The 21724-nt window shown below is 44.7% G+C and overlaps 1 protein-coding gene across 1 annotated transcript in view; it reads right to left on the reverse strand.

The window, feature by feature from the left end:
- Nucleotides 1-19852, reverse strand: part of IL1RAPL2 (interleukin 1 receptor accessory protein like 2) — a 385745-nt gene extending 365893 nt beyond the window's left edge. The window contains exons 1-2 of the mRNA XM_063423231.1: nt 19575-19852; nt 6769-6869 (exon numbers count right to left, since the gene is read on the reverse strand). Of these exons, the coding sequence (XP_063279301.1) occupies nt 6769-6850 (82 nt within the window). The 5' untranslated portion in view covers nt 6851-6869; nt 19575-19852. The remainder of the gene's footprint in view (nt 1-6768; nt 6870-19574) is intronic.
- Nucleotides 19853-21724: the final 1872 nt, after the last annotated feature.

The following is a 21724-nucleotide window of genomic DNA, read 5'->3' on the forward strand; positions in this document are numbered from 1 at the left end:
CTGAAATGCACATCAGTCAAACAAGATGCAAGGTTCTGAAAGTGAATAAAAAGTTTCAATTTGGTGGACAAAGACATGAAAATGTGTATTAACATTCATACCTCATCCAACCTAAGGAGCCTTATTTACGTTCCTTTAAATATATCCAGCAGGGTGTAAAACCTGCCTTAATATGTATTCAAGTTACAAAAACCCAAGCACACTTCAGAAGTGTTCTTGGTCAGGAGCTGACCCAAAGCAAAGCCATTCCACCACAGATTCCTTAAAGCTCCTACAGGTCCATGTCCCCCTAAGTTACCTCTGAGCCCCTGCAGCACAAGATGTGCCCAAGCAAGCAGATATTCATCTCCAGGACTAGCCAACATGCTGAGCTTGAAGACTGCTCTGGGTAAGTCTGCAGCTGTATTATTCATACTTTCATTTGAACATTATGTAAGACAAACCTTCCAAAAATATTTTCACGAACAAGATGAAACACAAAACATGCCAGAAGAACTCTTCTTGTCCTTCGGGACAGTCAGTTTCAGAGAAAGGATGCAAACCTAGGGCGCTCGCCCTCAAGGTGGGCACACTACAAATACTGAAATTAACATCGCTCTTAAAATTTCTAATTAGGATCTTAAAGAAAATAAAGCAAAGGCACCTTGGTAAATCAAACGGAAAAACCCCGTTTGAAAAGCCCCACTTTAGAGAGGGGAGAAAAAAATCTCATTCACGATGACATGTATTTTAGCAGTTCAGATATTATTAATGAACTTCTACATGCTGAATCTAGATGTAGAACAGATATCCAAACAGCTGAGATGATACCCATTGCAAAAGTGGAAGATTACACATTTTTAGCTAAAGAAATGGCATTTCTTTCATGCTTTGTTTATTTCTCCCTATCGCCTGAAGATGCTACCTTTGTGATTTACTTCAGCTTGAAACAATTTAACTGTGTACATTTATTATATTCAAATACAAAAGGTTTCCCTTTTGGGAAGGAATCTAGCTTTAATATTTAAGTATCAGCTCAATATTTTAATTGCTTAAATTATATATGAATTCATTTTAAATATGTGCAATAGCTAAAAAGTTGAGTGCTTAACTAAGTTGAAAATTTAAACCCTGTCAGGTTGAGATCACTAAAAAAACCCCAAACTTCTTGCAGATTATTTATTTCCTTTCTTGTTCTTCTGTGTACATGTCCCTTCCCCTCCACCTGCAAAGAGAATGTATAAATGCTGCCAGCTGTCTCCCAGACAGGTCTGTCCAGCTGCAATGCTGCTTTCTGTCTAGAGGAGAAGAAACTAAGGCTGAGAACCCTGTAATGAGGTGCATGATGACCAGAGCTTCACAGCTGACTTGCTGGAAGCCCCCTGAGACCTGAGTGAGCACAGGAGCTCCTCACTTCTCAAGGATCCAAACAGAACAGATGGAGAGCAGCCATGAACCCGTGAGCAGATACAGCTGATGTAGGAGAGACTGTACTTTCCTGCACTGATGACAGCTTAGAACAGCAGTGATTCTGACTTTGTTTGCTGGAGCTGTGAATAACGTAACATCTTCTGGGAAAAGTAAGAGATCAGCATGCACTGATGAGCGCTGCCAAACTCCCGTCTCTTCTGTCTGCGCAGTATTTGCAGGCAGCAAAATTCAAAAGCCTCTTTTGCATCCCTCATGTCTCAGACATGGGAGAGCTCATGGCCATGAATTTTACATCAGGGTCAGAAGTCAGCTCTTCAGGCAGATGCAACTGCAAACTAAAGCAAATGGCAAGTGTGAGCACACATACAGAAGCTCCTCTGGGCCCACAACTTTAGAGTTAGGCTCATCTAGAATACCCCACTCCAGCCACAAATCCATTAATGATCTCTGAAGTACAAACACCTCCACTTCTATGCATGCCACAATTTCCATAGCCAAAGTGGTCAGCAACAACACAGGAAGATTGATCTTCACAGAAGGGAGCAGATGGAAATCATAAGCACAAGCAGTGACAACTGCAGGAAAGTGAAGGTCTCTGCAACATCTGCAGCAGACCACAGGAAGTTGTCTGCGTGACATTTAAAAGGCACAAAATATTAAGCCAATAGGTTTTAAATTAATGCATTAGAAGTGTGTTATTGTGCAGTACCAATGAGAATTTAAGACAATTTGGCTATGTCCATATACAGCAAGGCCCAGTGCCAAGTCAAGCCCTCTCTCTCCCAAGCCATTGGTGATAAAATCAGATGCAGGTGGAGGGCACAAGGTGGGTGGAGACTCAGACACACACTTGCTCCTATGGCATGAATGCCTTCTGGATGGTCTGAGGATAAACAGGATAAGAAGGAAGGCTGGAATCCCACAGCAAATCCACCTGACAGAGCAGAGGAGATGACTCTGTAGCTTCAGGGACATACCCATGCTGTGGGAGGTAAAAAATCCTGTTGAATTCTTGCTCACCAAGAAGCATTCTGGGGAAGGTTCAGCTAACAGTGAGGTGAAAGACAGGTTCTATGACCAGAGGACAGGTTGTTTGAGTGACATGTGATCACCTGGTGACTGGGGCAGTGAGTGCTTGGTGAGACACGTGGTCCCCTTGGGTCAGGGGACACGTGAACAGTGACACCACAGGGCAGGCAGCCAATGCATGTTTCCTTTGATTAAGTTTAGAACATTAAAAGGCTTGGTTTGTTGCAATAAATGATCTTCATTGGAGCCAGCAAGGAGGCCCAAGTGTCTTTGTTCCCCATTGCTACACTGTGCCAAGCCTCAGCCAATTAAAGCTGTGTTAACCTGCAGAAAGGCTGCTAAACACCCTGCAGCCTCTCAGAAACCTTGGGGATGTCTGCCCCTGCTCTTCCACACAAGGCTAGCACACCCTCCAGAGCTCTAGCACGCGCAGACAGGGTACTTCAGCTCAGCAAATAATACAGCAACAATAAATGGTATCAATTATTCACTAATGGAATTATGTCTAGTAAGTCAAACAGAATATATAATCTGAAAAATCATTTGCTTAAAAATGCAATGATTTTGAATTGGTATTCTATTCCCTGCTGTGATTATTCAAAGCACTACATATACAAAGACTTTGGAAATGGAAGTCGCTTAATCCGATTAAAAGGAAATCTCCTACCAGCTGGGAACCTTGCAACTCCCACATCTTCAATTCATTTGTATAACCTCCACCTGTAAAATACGCTTCCTAGGGTATTGCTAAAGCTGCAGTCCCTGCATTAGCTGTTTGCTCAGTTTTACTTCCAAAAGCAGGCAAAAAGGATGACCTGCAGTTTTCAGAATGCTTCTTAATATTAAGAAATGCCTGTGAAACTTAAGTCAACATTACACTCACACAGATGCTTGAGGCAAACTATTCTGTTCCCAGCGCAAACAGCAATTGTTACTCTGTAGACATGACAGACTTCTCCTGGAGCATTGGAAAGTTGCTGCCTGTAAAGAAGAATCTGATGAGCATAATTAAATTAGCTCACCCATTTTAATTATTTTGGCACCACATCTCAAGTGAGAAGCAGCCAAACAAATTTGTCTTGCTACAAGTTTCTGTGTCATTTTTGCAGCGTTGCAGGGTACTCTAAATCTATTTGCAGTCTTCATATGCATCTCTGCTTCTCTTTTCCAAATGGGAAATATGGATACCTAAATCTGTAACAAAGGGTAAGTAAAGGACATGAGAAAAATCTTTCAGCTCTGTTTTTCTATTCCCTTCCATGAGGATTGTTTCTTCAGCAGACTACAGTTATATGCTTGCAGCTGGAGCACCATTTCATGACCTTCTGTTTAGCATCTTAGATCCTCCACTCCTGACCTCTCCTTAATGACTCTTGCCTGTTTTCCAGCCTCTGTGTACCATCTGCACTTGGAGTCTGGAGTTGTCATCCTTAACTTTCTCCCCTTTGGTTTCCATTGCTTGACTTTGAAGGAGAAATTCTGCACCAGCCTCTCAAGATGCTTTCCCAGCCAAACCTTTCCCCTTTTTAAGTCAACTCCATCTTCACGTATAAAGCCCTTCTGGACATTCTACTTCCCTTTCAAGTGCCTCGTTGAGTGATGCCTTTGTATTACCTGACAACACCGCCCCACCTTCTTCTTGCTCCTCTTCAAGTCAGCTCTCTTCAGATCCTCCCTACCCCTTACACAAGATACATTCCATTTTGTGATATTACACACATGCCAGTCAACTTCATAATTGCTCTTGTACTTGACACTAATCAAAACCCTGGCCATTCATGCAATAATTCTATGCATTGCTTAGAAAAAAATGCCAGTTCACATAAGTCAGCAAAGACACCAATTTTGCTGGTTTATTGTTCTAGTAGCCCAAATCTGTCTTTATCATCAGTGTCAGCACCTTCCATGCACTGCTTCACACTGCTCTACATAACTGTCTGCACAATTTTCCTTCCCCTTTCAAGGATGCTCACCAGCACAGACATCCCCACACCAACAGCAAGACCCAAGACTACAATACCCATCCAGACACTGCTGCAGAGATCCTGTCCACAGAGCATCCTTTAGGCCCTTCATCCACTCCCCTCACCTCAGCCTCTAATCTACAGCTAAAACACTATTCCTGCTTCCAGACATCCTGTAGTTCATACTGCAGTGCAGCTGCCCACAAATAACCATTACAATAATTGCCCCATTCCACTCTCCTTTATAGACACCAGTGTAAAAAAAAGACAAAACTCTGAACTATAGCACCAGCACCAGCTAGAGTCATCCCGTGGAAAATATGCTGACACTGTTTCTTTGTGCATTTACCTGTCTGCATTCATCCACTGTACTTGATCTTCCACTAAAACTACACAAAGAGTTAAAGTTCAGAAGTTGCATCTCTCTCTTCACAACGTGTAATGTTTAGTGAAGCCCCAAGCAATCAAACAACAGTCTTGCCAAGCTAAAGACTGTTCAGAAAACAAGTAAAATTATTCATTTTACTCCAAGTGCTGATATCACAGAAACAGAAAATTATTTCACACACAATGTAGTGGAAAAAGAAAAAAGCAATGGAAATCAATAGTTTGCTCCATGCAGCAACCAGAATGAGTACCGAAGGTGAAAGCCAACTACATGATTATGTACTTGCAAAGAAACTATAATTTTACTTCATGTGCATTTTTTCCTCTTCATCTTATTCTCAACACATACTGGCACAATCAAATGAAATAAAAAAGAACCACCTATTCACTAGTGGGTTATACTTAGCAAGAGGCAGTCTAACATATTAAAGCATTTTTCCTACCAGGACTGAACCTAAATTGACACTGTCAACAGTCACTATTACCACAAGACATTCTGCAGAGTCAAAGAAAGCAGATTCTAAAAATATATATCTAATTAAAGGTAAACTACCAGCTGAATGATGCTACAACCACCAGCATGTCACTTCTACAGGCATGTACTTCTGGCAAAGGAATTGCACAGGCCCTTACTTGAGGCCGGGTGCTGCTGCCTGGGATCAGTGAATAGAGACTGTGCAGTTTCACTCACTGTGGATCTCACAGAGGGTTGCCATCTAGGCCAGTGAGAGCAGTTTTAAAGAACAGGAACACCATCACCCTTAGCAGAGTTTAGACCAAGATGCATTGTAGCCAAACCCCAATATCTGTGAGTGCTCTCACAGCACAAACTGGACTCTGGACACAATAATCACCACAAAAGGCTAGAGACTAGTTCAGTTTAGCAACCTCCATTTACACTTTCCAGCCCAGCAGAAAGAATTCAGCCCAGCATCTGGCAGTTGCCAGAGTAACACTTCTCAGCCTGGGATGTGACATGTAATTCTTTTAAATAGATGGCCCAATAATTTTCACCTTTGTTCTCAAGAAATGCAGAAATTAAACTTAACACAGGCAACACCAACTGAAGTCAGTAATTTCTGTTTGTACCTGCAGTGCTGAAAAGACTGAAGACCTTGAGGACAGCAGTATCAGCAGAAGCCCTCACACATGTAAATATAGCACACAAACAGTGCAGAAAAACAACATGCAGTCAAAAGCTTAACAGTCCAATATTTTCCCTCACACAGACATTCCAGGTTGTACCAGAGTCACACCACTGTGTAGCACTGCAGTTGATCTACACGTCTGCCCAATGTCTTCTAAACTCACAGCTTACTTGAGAAACACAGTCTCATGAAGTCACTCCTTTGAAAGGGCAAAGCTGCATGGAGCAGACATCACTTCAGGCTCAAGTACAGATGAACCATTATCCAGATGAATGTCTACCCTAGAAGGAGTGATTCTAATGCTTCTTTGAAGTGTTCTGTTACTACTAGAAGGTTTCCAAAGCTGATATAAACATCAACCAACTCCCACTCTCTTTCACTGACACAATAATCAGAGATTATCTCCTCAGGAGACCTCTTCCCAGTTATCACTATGTATGATCACATGTCTGGCCAGCATAACATTTTCAAAAATAAAAAAAATCATCCAGACCTAAAACTCACCACAGATCACATCCACAGTTAATAAAATCCCTTAACATGAGTAAAAGACTGGATGCTAGAACAATGTCACAATGCCAAAGTCATTATTACCTATGAAATAACTCCAGCTGAGGTTTCAATGCAATTAATTTTTTTTTATCAGAAGAAAAACCACTTCCATTTACTAAGCCAACCACATCAGTTATGACTTTTCTTTTTTTGTTTTTTTTTTGTTTTGTTTTCAGAACAGAAAAAATAGTCTATATGCAAAACAAAATGCAACCATCTAAAATGCTTGATTACATGAGCATGACATTCAGATCCAAAAGTAATTTTCTGTGACTTACCAGAATTTCTCTTTGACACGAGCTTCAAATTCATGCTGACTACAGTACAGATCACAAGAACCAAGAAAACAAGAGGCCTCATCTTTCACTTTCTGTGACAGCTGAAATGCAAACATAGTACAAAATCTGAATCACAGCTTTTCACTACAACAAAGCAGCAGCTACAGTTAAACATTTCTCAAACAACCATTACAGGGCAAAGGCTTAATGTAACAACTTCTCAGTTTACGTTTAGGCAGGAGTAGGAAAAATTAACAGTTCAAAGTAACCACGTATGAAGGATTTGCTTCTTACTATCAGACAAAAGGGTTGCATTTTTTTAAATGGCACCTCAAAAATATCATTTTGCTCTCAAAGAAAAAAACCACAAGATGTAACAGATTATTTGAAGTAGTACGGGTCCCCTTAAATAACATGCAGAGTTTTGCATGTTATTTAAGGGGAAGACCCTGATGGTCATAATTAGCTTTGTCTCATACAAACCACATACTTAAGGCCACACACTTTAAAAAAAATCATATTGTTCAGGAAAAGGCACAGAGTAGGTTACTCATGCAATCTCTCTTAGCAACCTTACTGTCCCACTAGTGGCCTTGTAAAAGCTCCTACAACATCTGCAATTCATGCTGTTCCAGAAATTTCTCCTATACAATGAGGTAAAGAAAGGTGAAAAAAAAATCAGAAATCAATGAATGTAGGTCTTAGGAGTCTCACCTGTGAAGTTTACTACTTACTCTACATTATGTATATTAAGGAAGAAGAAGGGAAATCACATTTAGAAGGTTTTTTAAATTTTATATAATTATTGGAACTAATTCTGTTTTCATTTACAAGTACCAGGCCATTCAAGAAAAGATAGCAAGAGCAAACTGAGGGTCCTTCTCTTCCCATTTAAAAACAGGTAGAACAAATCTGAATTCATCAAAGCCCATCTCTCTCAAAGAGAGATGCTTAGTTATAAGCTAGAGTCCTCAAATATATGCTTAGCTTGAAGTCATGGGCCTCTAAGTGGCCTGATATACTTAAACTCCAGGAATTCATCTCCATAAGATACAGACTTTACATCAGGACCCGTATTATCAGATAAAGTGGGCAGTCATCTAAGTCACTGTGAAGTTAACTATTTGCACCAAAAGATTCAGCACACATTTTACAGCAGTTTCAATTAAACAGAAACGCAGAGAACTACAAGCATTAGTAGTCAGAACTGAGGCCAATGAAATGGAATCCTCCCATAAAAGCTGTAACACGTCTGCCCACCCAGCTCACTCAGAGGTCCCAAACCCTCAACATGGGGAGCAGCCCAGATCCCTCCAGCCCTGAACATTTACTCAACACAAAAAAGCAGCAAGAGGTTGCTGTTCACTGATGCTTATTCAGCTTTATTTATTACATCAAATATTCTTCCCTTGTAATTTTACTACTGGCCTATCGTTGTGTGAAGAAAATGTAAGTAACCCCGTGTAATCTTTTACACTATAGGAACTGTGCTGCTATTCAATTAATTCAAAATTACCACTTAAAAGTGAAATTTGCTTCCTCTCACCTTACCATACTACAATCTACAAACAGGCAATGGATTTTTTTTCCCTCCCTGAATTCTATGGCACTTTATTCCTATTGATTTCTCACAGTAACAATGCAAAGGCATTTTTAAGAAATAATATGCACTAAAGGCTGTCTGACAGTGGTTAATGACAGAATCAGCATTCACTCCTCCTTGACCTCTCCTTGGAGTAACAAAATCCTGAAACCACCAAGGCCATCTTGACAAGAGAGCCTAAAAAAAGTAATCGAACTGAATCTTTTGACAGATAATTGTAATGATGATGTTATGCTAGAATGATTTTCAAGTACAGCTTTGCAAATTAGTTTCTTCACTTTTCTCCCTCTAGTAATTACAGCTGAAATATGGAATTCCTAGGTCCGTTTTCATGTGGGCCTATACATCTCCACCCCTAGGAGGAGGGGGTGGAGCTGTAAACAAGCTAGGCTGCATTAAATACATTTAAAAATTTAAAGCAAAGTTCTGCCAACCAATATTAATGGTAGGCAGAGCAGAAAATTCTTGGTTCTGTCAGCATAGGATAGGATAGGAGTTTTACTTTTTGAAGCCCTGGCTTCACCAAGGCAGTCAGTCTCTGTACCTCCACAAATAGAGGAAAATAGAGCAGGAAAAGGGCAAGAAACCACAGCTCCACCCAGTCACTCATAATCAAGCCCAAAGCCTCAGCTTGTCACATCTGACATAACTACACTTAGGCTGACCTGAAAAAACACATCAGAAAAAACACATCTGTCACTTCCACCACGGCAGACATTCCACCAGGAAGCGGGATCAGTCACACCAGCAGGTCAGCTGGGTTCTGTCCTGAGACAGCAGCCAGCTACAGTCAGTCAGGCTGTTCAAAGTGCCCTACCAGAGATGACTGTTTTTAAACATTCTTGTTAACAAAGAACACAAGATACAAAATAAGCCAGATTTCCCCCAGAAGAATGGCCAGCAGCCAGAAGAAGGAAGCTTGTATTAGTTCAAGACCAAGTTTCTCAATTTGCCCAGGAGGTGTCTGGAGCTGAGTGTCCCAAGACTCTCGCTGTGTCTCCCAACAGGACCAGTCTCAACTCCCTCCTCAGGGCCATTCACTCACCTGTCAGGCAGTGGGATGGACCACAGCCCTGTGCTAGGCTTTTGGGTATAAATGTGTAGTGGATGCCTATGGTCTGATGACGAACATGAACAAAACTGCGCCACCTTGACGAGCCACAAGATAGAATACACCAGTCAGAGTTCCATGCCACTTCTCTGCAAGCAGGGGCTGATTTTGCTATTTGACAAAACATTCCCCTCACAGGCACTTCCCTGAGGGAACCATTTCCCTGAGGAGCCGCTTGCTCTGATGCTGCAAACTCCAAGCAGGTGTGAGCAGGAGCTCACGGCTGTAACAAGAATGTAATACTCTACTGGATATGCCTCGTAAGAGGGGAACCAAGTTCACGCCATTCCCAGAAGACTGAGGACATCTTACTCAATAAGGACACAGAAATACCAATTACAGCCAACTTGCCTAAAATCACTGAGAGGAGAAAAGAGAGACACAGAATGAAGTGCTTGTTGACAAAGGTGAAAAACTCACTAATCCAAGCCTTGTTGTGACCTGCCAGGTTGTATTTGAATCTAGGTAAGTAAAGGGAGGTTGCTGCTCTCTGAGGGAGACGTGTAGGAGAAGCAAGGTGCAACAACTTAATTCTTCATCATTGCACTGCCAATAAGGTCTCTCCTTCCCTCTTCACCCCATTTGTCCTACAGGTCTGACTTTGGGCAACTGCCACAGTGTCCTGTAAGCACCCAAAACTACAAGGGAACTAGGCTGCAATGCAGCACAAATTTTGTTCTTCTAACGAGAACCATCCTGACTCCCATATCTTGCTTAACACCCTTCATCTCTTTTGAAAACTGCATTTCTTCCACAAAAATCCTCAGAAAACAGAGCTTGGGAAATTGCTCTGTTCCCATCTCCTTCATGTATTACCTGCTGTCTTTCCAGCACCCACTTCAGTTCATATGGCTTCTGGGACTCAAAGGAACTTCAACTGACAAGGGTCAGAAGGAGGCACATAGAAATTAGATGAAAATCAGAGCATTAATATTTTGCACAAAATCCAGCACAGAGATTCCCAAGTTCATGCTTTAAATATAATTTAGTTCTGCTCTAATGTGTACTACAAGCTTTGTTTATGCAGTGCTCCTTTTTAAAAGAAAACAAGAAAAGAAAAGCAGTGCACATGCACTCAGGAACACGTCTGTGCACAGGCTGAGATTTGCTGATACACCACAAGGCTCTGTAGGTTCTGGTTTCTCCACAGAAGCTGTGATGCAGAAGGCACTCATTAAAAACAGCAACCCACCTCTTCAGTGATTTCCAGTTGTCAGGTTTTGTTGCTCAGATATCTCACAAAATAAATTACCGTTTTCACCCCACGCACAAGGGGTGAAATGGCAAGAGTAATTTTTTCATTGTCTTTACAGTAGGCTAGTCTTGTTCCTTTCTTTTCAAACCATTTCCCCACTCCACTTTTTAAGGCTTTAAATTTTAATATGAACTCGCTCTCAGGTCTTCTCTTTTGCCAACATACCACACTGAGCTATTTATTACTAAAAGATTTTCAGCCTATATAATATGCTGATTGGAAGCAATCCACAATGGGTACCATTCCTTTTTGTTGATACCTGAAACATAAAGAAAAAGTACTCAAGATCAGAGATAAAATACTTAAGATCAGAAATGAGTGCTAGCTCTCTTCAGCTCTACTTGATATGGGTCATGCAACATTCTTCGCTCTGCTGCTCAATGAGCATCAAAGAATATTTCATTTTGCCTAATTCACTGTGCATCTTCACCATCATAACCAGCCACTTAAGTTGTCTAAATATACAAGGAGCATTAATTCTACAAGGCAGTATGCATTCAGCATTTGTCTTGCAGGATTTAAGTCTCCACTGAACTCAGGTCCTTGACTAAACTCACATATGCCTTATTCAGCTGAAATTTAAAGAGAAATTTAAAAATGAGGTGTCCTAGGGTGATTTTATGATGCTAATTTATTCTCTCATCATCTGCTTTATGCCCAGAAATTGCTGCTGTATCTTCAAGATGAACTGGGCAGCAGGGCTGGAACCTGGGAACTCCGGGGCTCTGTTCAAACCCTCTGTCCAGTGCTCTGAGACAGCATGACTTGGGGACCCTATGTTGTTCCTTTTGTCAGATTAGTTTTTGCTAGTTTGAAGCCAGAAGTTTTTTTTCCTTCCCTCCCTCTAGTCTGGAGAATCTTTTTCACAACTTTTTGGTTTTGGTTGGGTTTTTTTTTTTCCCCTTGCACTGTGTTCGGCTTGGCTTTTTTTTTCTTTTCAGCCAGCAGGACCACCCAGAACCCAAGACCTCGGAGGAGCTGAACCGACACAAAAAGGACATTAAAATGCACCAACTTCAGCTGCTGTGAGGAGGAGACCCTCATCAGACATCCAACAGGTTCCCAGCTGCTGTGAACTGTTTTCTCCTCCCCTCCTAGAGGCACCATCTTTGCCTCTCAGCCACTTGGAGAGGTGGTGGTGAGGTTCAGGTTTTTTTCCTGTGCTTTGCAGGTATCTTGCTTTGCTAATAAACAGTTTTACTTTTTTTCACTGTCATCCCCTGATATCCATTTCTCCCACTGGCAGAAGAAAAGAGAGTTGTTGAAGTCCTTCCTCTTTTGAGGAAACGCTCATTCCAGAGCATTTTCTTCTAAATTCATCTCCAGAACTGAGACATGAGGGTAACATGGCGTGCCTGCTCAACACAGTGCTTGTGTTATGCAAATTGGGAGTAAACTGCAACCAAGACACAACATCTAAACTGTCTGGGATTATTACTGCCTCAGCAGTGTCACCTGCATGACAGTAATACAAGAAGGAAAAACCAAGGTCTAGTCCTGACAAAGCAAAAGGAACCCATAGTTTAATACTGACAAGGTTATAATACTTATCTGTAATGATTCCTCTAAAGGCTGAATGTCTGGGTGCAAAAGAAAAGGAATAAAAACCTAAAACTCACAGATCTTCCGTGATGTGAAAGGAATAAAGTCAGAATCTTACCAATTATTTCAGAAGAAACAAACAGTACCACCCCTTTGGTGTTAACACCCAGGTTTGGTTTGAAAATATTTTAATGTTTCCACTAAAAAGTTAGATATCTTCCAAATGGAACTGTAGAAGATACCAAGCATGGAATCTTAAAATTTCAAAGAGAATCTTACAGTGTAACATGGAAACAAAAAAATGGGTTTCAGTGCCAAGCACACAAGAAAAATACTGTGGATGGACAACACCCCATTAACTTCCCCCATTAACATCTGGCTGCAGAGTGTAGAAGTGATTTTAGTTATGGTAAAGTGGAAGTCAGACTCAACACTGAGCAAACTGCTGGCTCGCCCTGTAGAGAAAACCCTGCAAACATTAACTCAGGAACATTTTCTTACAAGAATCTTCTTATCCAATAGCTGCTTAAAATAGTGCTCATTTATGGGGCAAAAAAAGGGCAGGAAATGGGAAAATCCCCTGAAATATTCTGAATACAGATAAAGATTACAATATCTTTGATGCTATTACAATAGCATCAAAACACTAAAGAGAGTGATTAGCGTACGATGTACACACACATCTAAATTGCTGCTAAGAAAATTCAATAAAAACCTAAGCAGCCCATTTTAACAGATTTGTAAACCAGAAGAACTAGGACTACTCAGCACTGATTAGCAGATGGAGTTCTATCAGCTCACACCACACACTGACCTGGATTCCCTAAGCAACTCACACAGAACTCAAGTTCGGTATATCTTCAAACCAGATTTTAAATCCCTGGATCGTACTTGCCCCTCATTGCAGCAGCACCTATACTTGGAAACACAGAAAGCAGCTGTAAGGAAGAACAAGAATGAGAAAGGAGTGAGAAAGTTAGCTACAGTTTTTTAAGCCTCATACCCAGCTGCACCATCAGTGATGTACTGATTCAGCACTACCCTGGATCCTAGAGAGAATTATTGTTCAGCCTTAACATTGCAATATTCTAACTACACATCCTAGGATAGAGGGTATGTGTGTCCAGTATCACAGCTTTTAAGTTTGAGTAGTCCAGGCCTTTTACAGACATTCAAAGTGAAATACATGTTGTGGGAGGAGGATTACAGCTGTACTGCAAGCCCTTATGGTTTATGAGGTCAACATAATGGATCGATTAATTTACAGCCTTTTTTTCCCCCTAGAGTAGAAGCTATTAATATTCTACATATATTTACTCCTGTAGATTGTGGTTTAATCAATACAGTACTTCAGGCAACATGAAGTACTGAAGGAAATGTAAAGACTCTCAGAGCCAGAGTTTAGGTTTACAGAATGAGGCTTAGCCTCTCACCACCTTGCAGAAGTACTTAAAAGCTTACAGAAAAGCCCACTGGGGGAGAGAAGAAAATGTGAATACAATCTACACTTGGAAAGCTAAACATGTACACTGGCACTGAGGAAAGGAGAGAGATTTAAAAAATCACCTTGAATCAGCCTAAGTCCTAGAATAGGTGCAGTTACAGCAGGAAGTTCCCAATGCAGCGCAAGGTGCAGCAGTAATCACAGCCACCTGAGGGGAGAGAGGAGCCCCAGCCATGGGTGACCACGCATGCTTCTCAAAGCTGACAAGGTTACTGGGCATTGTCCCAGGATGGCAAACTCTTCTGGGCTGAGACAAGCTCAGGGACTGCTCTCATACCCAGCCCAGCCACCTGGCCCTGTGGAGTAGCACTGCACAGGAAAAAAGGACTCTGAATCCAGCTTTTCAGACCTCCTGAGGGAAAAAAAAAAAAAAAAAAAAAAAAAAAAAAAAAAAAAAAAAAAAAAAAAAAAAGTTGCTGATGAGAACTCTTAGACTTCAGAGTCACTGATAAACCTCGTAAATTCCAGAAAAACCATGGCTGCACATGACTCCAGCTCTTCAGTTCCTGACACCCAGAGCAAATAGCACTGCTCAGGTCATGGCCATTTTCTCCTGAGTGCTTTAGACGGCCCTGCCAGCGATCACAGGTCCTCTCTATAGAGCCTCAACTACAGAAGGAGAAGATTTTAATTCAGATTAAAAGAGATGAGAAAAGACCATTCTCACCCACACCAATTTCACTCACTGCTCTCTGTTCTTATATCAATAAGCAACATTCTGTCCAATTCGCAGCTGCCTAAGCAAGGGCCTTATTAAGCCAGAAGATTAGATGCTTTGCTTCTTTCATACCCATTCTAACCCTGATCCCCAAGCTGCTTTTGCAGAAAAGCTATTAAAAATGGAGAGACACAGTTGAAAGGGAGGTCTCAATCCTGAAAGATAGCATATCCCTCCTGTTTCCCCCTACACCACTTCTCTCATTCCCTTTGTGCTCCTCAAGGCTCCTTACAGAGGTGCTCAGCACAAGCAGAACTAGATTTTAGACTGGGCTGCCATCTGCATGCTGAAATGTTTCCTGCTCTTACAGAGCCTTTAAAACAGGCCTCTTTCCATGACCACACAGTAGAGAGACTACAGCTGTACCTGTCAGCCTTACTGACATTATCCCTGTTCTTACATACACTCACAGCTCTGCAATATTAACCAAATAACAATATTTGTGCTATTCACGGCAAATCTGGTACAAATCCACTCCTGCACATTAATGAAACAGGCTCTGTGAGAATACAGTTCTGCATGCAATGTGCTTATAAATTCATTCCTTGATCTCATCCATGGCCACACACTTTCCTAACTAATACATAATGCTCAAAGAAGACAGAATTACCAGTAAAAGATGACATAGCAGCTGTCAGGCTCCTTATAAAACACTCATCTACAGTTCCCCGCTTAGAAAACAGTCCCAGAGAAGCCAGACATGGCACTCTGCCGTCAGCAGAGGCAAGCTGCTTTCACTGAACTCAGCATCAACTCTGTTGCTTAAAGTGATAAACAGATTCTTGATGGGGGATTCTTTTTTTCCCTTACATAACCAGACTGGACTTCACACATATGTATTGTCAGATTTATCAGAGTGAAAATAAGAACATAATTAAGTAAGCAGAGAAACAATATCCCCCCAGAATCTGAGAACCAGGAGAAATTGCTTATAGAATACTACTTTGACACGGGAGTTTTGAGAGAATTTGACAAGGGAATTTTGTTCTGATGCAGCCAAAATAAAAGTAAAATACATATTTTATGTGACTTGAAATTGCTCTGTCAAATAGACATCCTTGTTAATTAACTGTTACATAAAACAAAGAAAAGATGGGTGGAAGGAACTCTCTGTAGTGCTTTTGGGGTGGAAAGGATTAGCCAAAAGCCCTACAGAAGTTTCTAAAATACAGTCTCTGTCTCTCACCAGTTTTCTTACCGAATATAACACATCCCTCAGTTCTCCACCAGTTCCATGAGGGTTTACCTGGATCTAGTACCAGATGCCAGTGGAAACCCCCACAATCAAAGCTAGCAAAAAGATTTTCCTTATTCTCAGCAAGGGCAAGATCCTTTGTCTCTGTTTTTTTTTTTTCAAGGCTGTTTAAAGAAGAATTTATTTTTAGTTGGACATCCTGAAAAGCAAATTGGCACTTAAAGTGCCTCTTTATTTTGTGATACACTTTAAATGTTCACTTTCCCTTCCAGCACTAAAAGAGCTCCTGATAAATAGCTCAGACTCTCATTGTTTGAGGAAGGCTTAGAAATGAAGAGCAGACACAGTTTCCCATACAGCTCTTTAAGGCTGTTTAACAATTGTTCACAATTTAGCATCCCTTGATATTTTCAGCTTGAGCTTCAGTTTGAAGTGAGAGATTACTCAGAGCCTGAAGGTTTCAGAGAGCAGGAAAAGTCCATGCACTATAAATCCTTTATTTGTACTTCTCACAGTGAGTACAACTTCTCAGCCTTTTTCCTCAGACACACGGGTCAAGGCCACCAGCCCCAGACATCCCTGGCAGCTTCCCATCTCAGCCAGCAGGGATGACTAGCTGCACATGCTCCTTGGAACTTTTCCTCCGCCTCTGGTCCCACAAGGGCATCACAACCGAGGGCACAGAAAGTTTTGAACAGCCTCTCCCTTCCAAATGCCTCATAGCAGACACTGTCCTCCACAGCTTTAAGTGATTACTGTAACATGTATTCTTCTCTCCCCAGGAAACAGCTGAGAGTGGTCATGGAAAAAAAAATTACTCTGCCTATGCAAACTAACCAAACCTCCTTACAGGAACATCCCATTCAGACATCCTGGATGCTCCTGTCCTCTCAAAGCAGGCAGATCATCCCAAGAGGTTCAAGCCTCACATGCTGTCCCCATTCCCTCCTCCTTGCTCTCCAGCAGGAGCTCTCCAGCTCTCCTTTCAGCAGCTTGTGTGCAGCTCTGCTGGGTTCCTCATACACACACTGCCTCCAGCAGCTGCCTGACACCTCCAGACAAACCCACTCCTAAACTCTCCATGGCTCAAGCTTATCCCAGAGCACAGCACAACACCCACGAGATTCTGACACCAGCAAGTGTGTTCCTACCTGCCTCTACTCCCACACTCCTCTGCAGCCCCATCCAGGCTTAAGGCTGTCAAAGTCCAGCTTCTTCTGAGGCCCAAGCCTCTAGCCTCCATCAAACCGGGAATCTTCCTCCTCTTTCTCCCACACCACCAATCCCTGCCTGATTAGAAGTGATCTGTGCCACAGGGACAGCCCTTCTGCTGAGCTCACCTTCACCACACAAGCCTAAGAATCCCTCCTGACCCTTTCAGGCTCTTTTTTGATCTGACTTCTGTTTGGAGCGTGGTCAGTTCCCCCCTCCCCACCCCCTTCCCGCTAGTTTCCAACAGCTTCAGTTACTGCACTGCTTCAAAGTGCAGCCACCTGGCAGCTCTGAAAATTAAAAGGCTTTCCATTGCTCTGCCAGATACAGAGCAGTTCAGACAACACTGGCTGATGCTATTCGTGCACTGAGGCTTCAGCAATTGTGTGGCATCCACTAAAATTGACTCATGCTGACTAAGTGCATTAATGTGGCACACCTAGCCTTCCGTCCTACCTCTTGTGCAAGCAGATCTTCCTCCCTTTTCCCTCCTGCCCCATTTAACTGCTAAAGAATCAATCACCAAACAAGTTGAAGATAAACCTCCTATGAACTTCTAGGTACTGTGAAAGGAAAAAGGTGCTCTGCGGAGAACTCTTAAGCCTTACAAATAGAAGAGTCAAAGATTCATCTCTCTCCTTTGCTCACCTGCAGCCCAAGTAGGTGTGTGAGTATGAAGAAGTCCTGCTGTCAGCTAACAACCCTGAACGCTCCCAGCTGACCACCCCTCCCCAACACCCAGGAGCGAGCAAGAAGTGCATGCACACCCACACCCACAGGGTATGTGCTTTCTACACTTGGTCACCAGCTAGAAAGCTTCAGTTCGGGAGAGGAAGGTCTCCCCTCACAGACTCGGATCTGGAGCACGCTGGAGGTGCAAGCTGCTGCCTAGCAACACAAGCACTCTGCGGGGAGGTCGGCCCAAGCCCCCGTCCTCCCACTGCAAGAGGTCTCCTGTACCCAGAGAAATATCCTCAGAAGGACGCGATCCTTAGTAATTTCTCAGGAAGCCATCCTGCACATCGCCAGTTGCAACCCCTGGAGAATCACAGACTCGCTCCTGAAGGCCACCGGCTGTGCCTCAGAGAACTGCCAGAACTCTCCACTTCTCATGCTCACTGCACATGCATTACACCCCGCTGGCTTAGGGAGCCCCAAAATCCCAAATCCCTGCGTGTCCCACTGTCTCCTCTGCAGCCACTCTGTTGAAAAGCAAGCACTCTTCTCGCTATCAGCTTCCACCCCAGACCTACCTCCTGCCTCGGGTCTGCCGCCAGCAAAGCTTTCCAGACACCATGTCCCCATCAAGGCTGGCCCACTCCTGCCTCCGGAGGGAACCTGCTTCCCATGCGCTACACAGAAGCAGGGCAGGCATTCGCCTGCTCTTGCGGACACCACAGAAAGCCACGCAGCTGCAGAGGTTCAGCCCTGATGAGAATCAAGGTCCCCTTTTTGGCACGGACAGGAAGCGTTCAGAGCGAACGAGAGCCTGACTCGGGCGTGAATGCAACAGCCCGACACACTCACAGAGCACCTGGGCACCGTGAAACTGCCCTTCCCTGCAGCCCTTCCCGCTCCCGAGCCCACAGCAGCTCACTTCGCCTGCTCCTACCACTAACAATTCCCGGAAAAACCTCAAATCTACCTACACTCTGGTAGTAATATTGTAACATCCACAAACCTTTCACAGACGCTAAAAACGTCTTATTGTTTTTTAAATAATCAGGATAAAAACAAGAGGGTATAAACACTGACGAGGAGCACTGCAAAGTGCTGGCTCCTGCCACAATAGGTTTTCCCTCACGGTACAAACTCAAGTTTGGGTGTTAACCCAACAGGCGCAGAAATTGCCAAAGTGCACAGACCTTACTACAGCTTTGAGAAGCCGCAGCTCACAGCATTTCCCACCAGAAACTTTGGATTCTTTGAATCCTAGCAGAGACAGCAGTCCAGGGACAGGCTCTCTGAAGACAGACACTGAATCCAAGCCACTTTAAAAATGTTTGGTGCCCGTCCCCAGATTTCCATCAGACTCCAAAGGCACCCAGAGCAGCTTTATCCTCACGGAACTTTTAGAGGCAAACAGAGGTTTCAAGTCCCACTGTTCAACATCCGCCACGGTAATTCAGGGCAGCCAATCCTCCAAAGCACCTGCACAGACTCCACCGCGTTGCAACATCCCAAAAGGCAACAGATCAAGTGTTTTTAATTTTAAATCCCCGGCAGTAACACTTTTCCCTACAAACTCCACACGCGTTCGCGAGGCTGAGAGACCCTCGGTACCAACCGAGACCCCCCTTTCGGGACAGAAAACAATCCCGGCGCCTCCAGCAGCAGCAGGGCTCGATCCGGGGAACGGCGGAGCGGCCGCGCCGCTACGGAGGGATCCGGCCCCGAGCATCCGCTCCGAGACCGGCGGCGCCGGGACGGAGAGCGGCAGCTGCGGCCGTCGCTGCCCGGAGCCCCTCGGCACCGGCGGTGCCCTGGGCTCGCTCCGCCCGCCCCGCACCTGCGGGAGAAACGAGGCAGCAGCCGCAGCTCAGCCCGTCCCGCGCGCGGCGGAACGAGGAGGGACGAACTTTTCTTTTTTTCCGAGGGGATTTTTTTTTCCTTTATTTCATAAGAAAAAGCGAACTGCCGCGGGAAGCGCCGCGCGCGGGACTCACCTCCACAGCGGCTCCGCTCTACGGCTCCATGCCGGCGGGATGCGGGCGTCCCCCGCCGCGCAAGCAGTGCGAGAGCGGCGGCGGGCAGTCCCGGGCGGTGTGCGCGGTCCGTGTGCGGGCGGTCCCGGTGCGTGTCCCGGTGCGTGTCCCGGCGGTCCCGGTGCGTGTCCCGGCGGTCCCGGTGCGTGTCCCGGTGCGTGTCCCGCCGGTCCCGGTCCGTGTCCGGGCGCCGCCGCTGCGCGCGGAGCGGGCCGGGACCCACGGCCCCGCGCGCGCCAGGTGCGCCCGCCCGCGCCGCGAGAGCAGCAGCGCCCCCTGGCGGCCGCGCCTCGGCCGCGCAGCCCCGGCCCGGCCCGGCCGCGGCCCCGGGACCGCCCCGCGGCACCGCCCGCACCGCGGGCACAGCGGGCCCCGGTCCCGCCGGGCCCCCCGCGGGAACGGGCCGCCGAGGGAGCGCACGCGGCTCCGCTCTCGGCAGAAGATGTGGCCAAGAGAAGGGTGGATGGAGCGGCAGCAAAGGGCTGCGGAGGGGTCGGTGCCTTACCGGGGGATCCGGCGCGGCGCGGGTCGCAACGGGCGGCACTGAGCAGCCCCGAACAGCCCCGCGCCGGGGGTAGCGCACGGTGCCGGCGCACAGAAGGGCCGGGGCTGCGGCTCCCCGAGGGTGGCGGGCGAGCGCGGACACTTGGGGAGCATCGCCCGGGACGCTTCCGCCCCTGCCCCGGGCAGTGCTGCCCTGGCCTCGGGCTGCTCGCACAACTCACGGCGGATTCACTGCGGACACAGGGACAGCTCGCCCCAGGGGTTACAGCATCTGCGCTGAACGGAGAAGCCGCTTTCAAATCCGCTGCGCATTTTCACACCATCATTAGCATCAATTCAACCAGACTGCCTTGAACTGGACCAGGCTAAGTTTCTCCTCTCTAACTCTGCTTCTGTCGTGGCACATCCATGTTTTCCACAGAATGGTAGTATTATTTTTAGTTTCCCTGTGCTGCTTTTTATTCACTTTTAAATATCTTAGAATAGCTCCATGTAGACTATAATCTGCATTTTGCTCAGATTCACAGGAGAACACTGAGTTTCGTCAGGCAGCTGAGATATAGGCAGAAAAATCATGGGACAATTTCTGTAAGTGCACTTTAGGTGTATACAGTGCCACTGCTTGGCCCGGGTGGTGCTGTGACACAGGGCGTGCCGTCGTCACTCTTGCATGTGACCATTGAGAGCTGCGAACACTGAGCAACACGGCGGTGAGAAACTTAAAACCTAAACACCAGCCAGCCACAGGAAAGCATCTTCCTCAGGAGACCCTCACCAGTGAAATCAGCACCCCCTCAGCATGCTGCCCTAAAGCCAGAGCAGGTGAGACAATCCAGATCCTGCTCAGTCAAAAAATGCTCACCTCAGCTGTGCATCAGCATCAGCATCTTTGCAATTATTGATGTCAAAGTTGAGAAAACACTCGGCTCTGCTTTTGGGTCTTTATCACATATACAAAGCTGACACTTAGAAACATTGTCCTGTTACCTACAAAGTAAATCTAAATCAGATACCATACAAGGACAACAAAAGCAGCAGCATTATTAGGCATTTCTCTGAGTATAACGTTTAAAGTATATCCTTTAAAGCCTCTGTAGCTTCAAGGGGACAATGTTCAGCCACATTGACCTGCAAGGCCAAGAACAGCCAAACATGGTGACTTTCCCAGTCCCGGATGGGGGGAGGACTCAGGCACACTCAAGGGACTCTTACATACAGTAAATGAGCAAAACTGTTGTAGAGCAGGAACATGACAAAGATCAATAAACATTTTACTGCCTGTATAATTCTTTTAACTAGTTTGAAAGAGACAAAACATTGCCAGGATACCTCGGTCCTCCAGGTGACACAGACTTCGCCAGGATACTGTTAACTTTGTTGCAATTCATAACCGCTGACACTTCAGCTACTTTTTCACTTCTCCTGGCATGATTACAGTGTAAGTGTGCTAATTTTTAAATTTTTTATCCTATCACTTACTGAAGTCACTTTTTGGCTGAATTAAAAAATTTAAAGCCTAGAAATAAAACATCCCAAAACCTTTGAAATATACAGTTAGGCAATGCTGTATTTAACAATCTTTTGGATTTACACTTGAACTTTAAATG

The sequence above is a fragment of the Prinia subflava genome, chromosome Z (assembly GCF_021018805.1).
Source record: "Prinia subflava isolate CZ2003 ecotype Zambia chromosome Z, Cam_Psub_1.2, whole genome shotgun sequence".
Classification (NCBI taxonomy): Eukaryota; Metazoa; Chordata; class Aves; order Passeriformes; family Cisticolidae; genus Prinia; species Prinia subflava.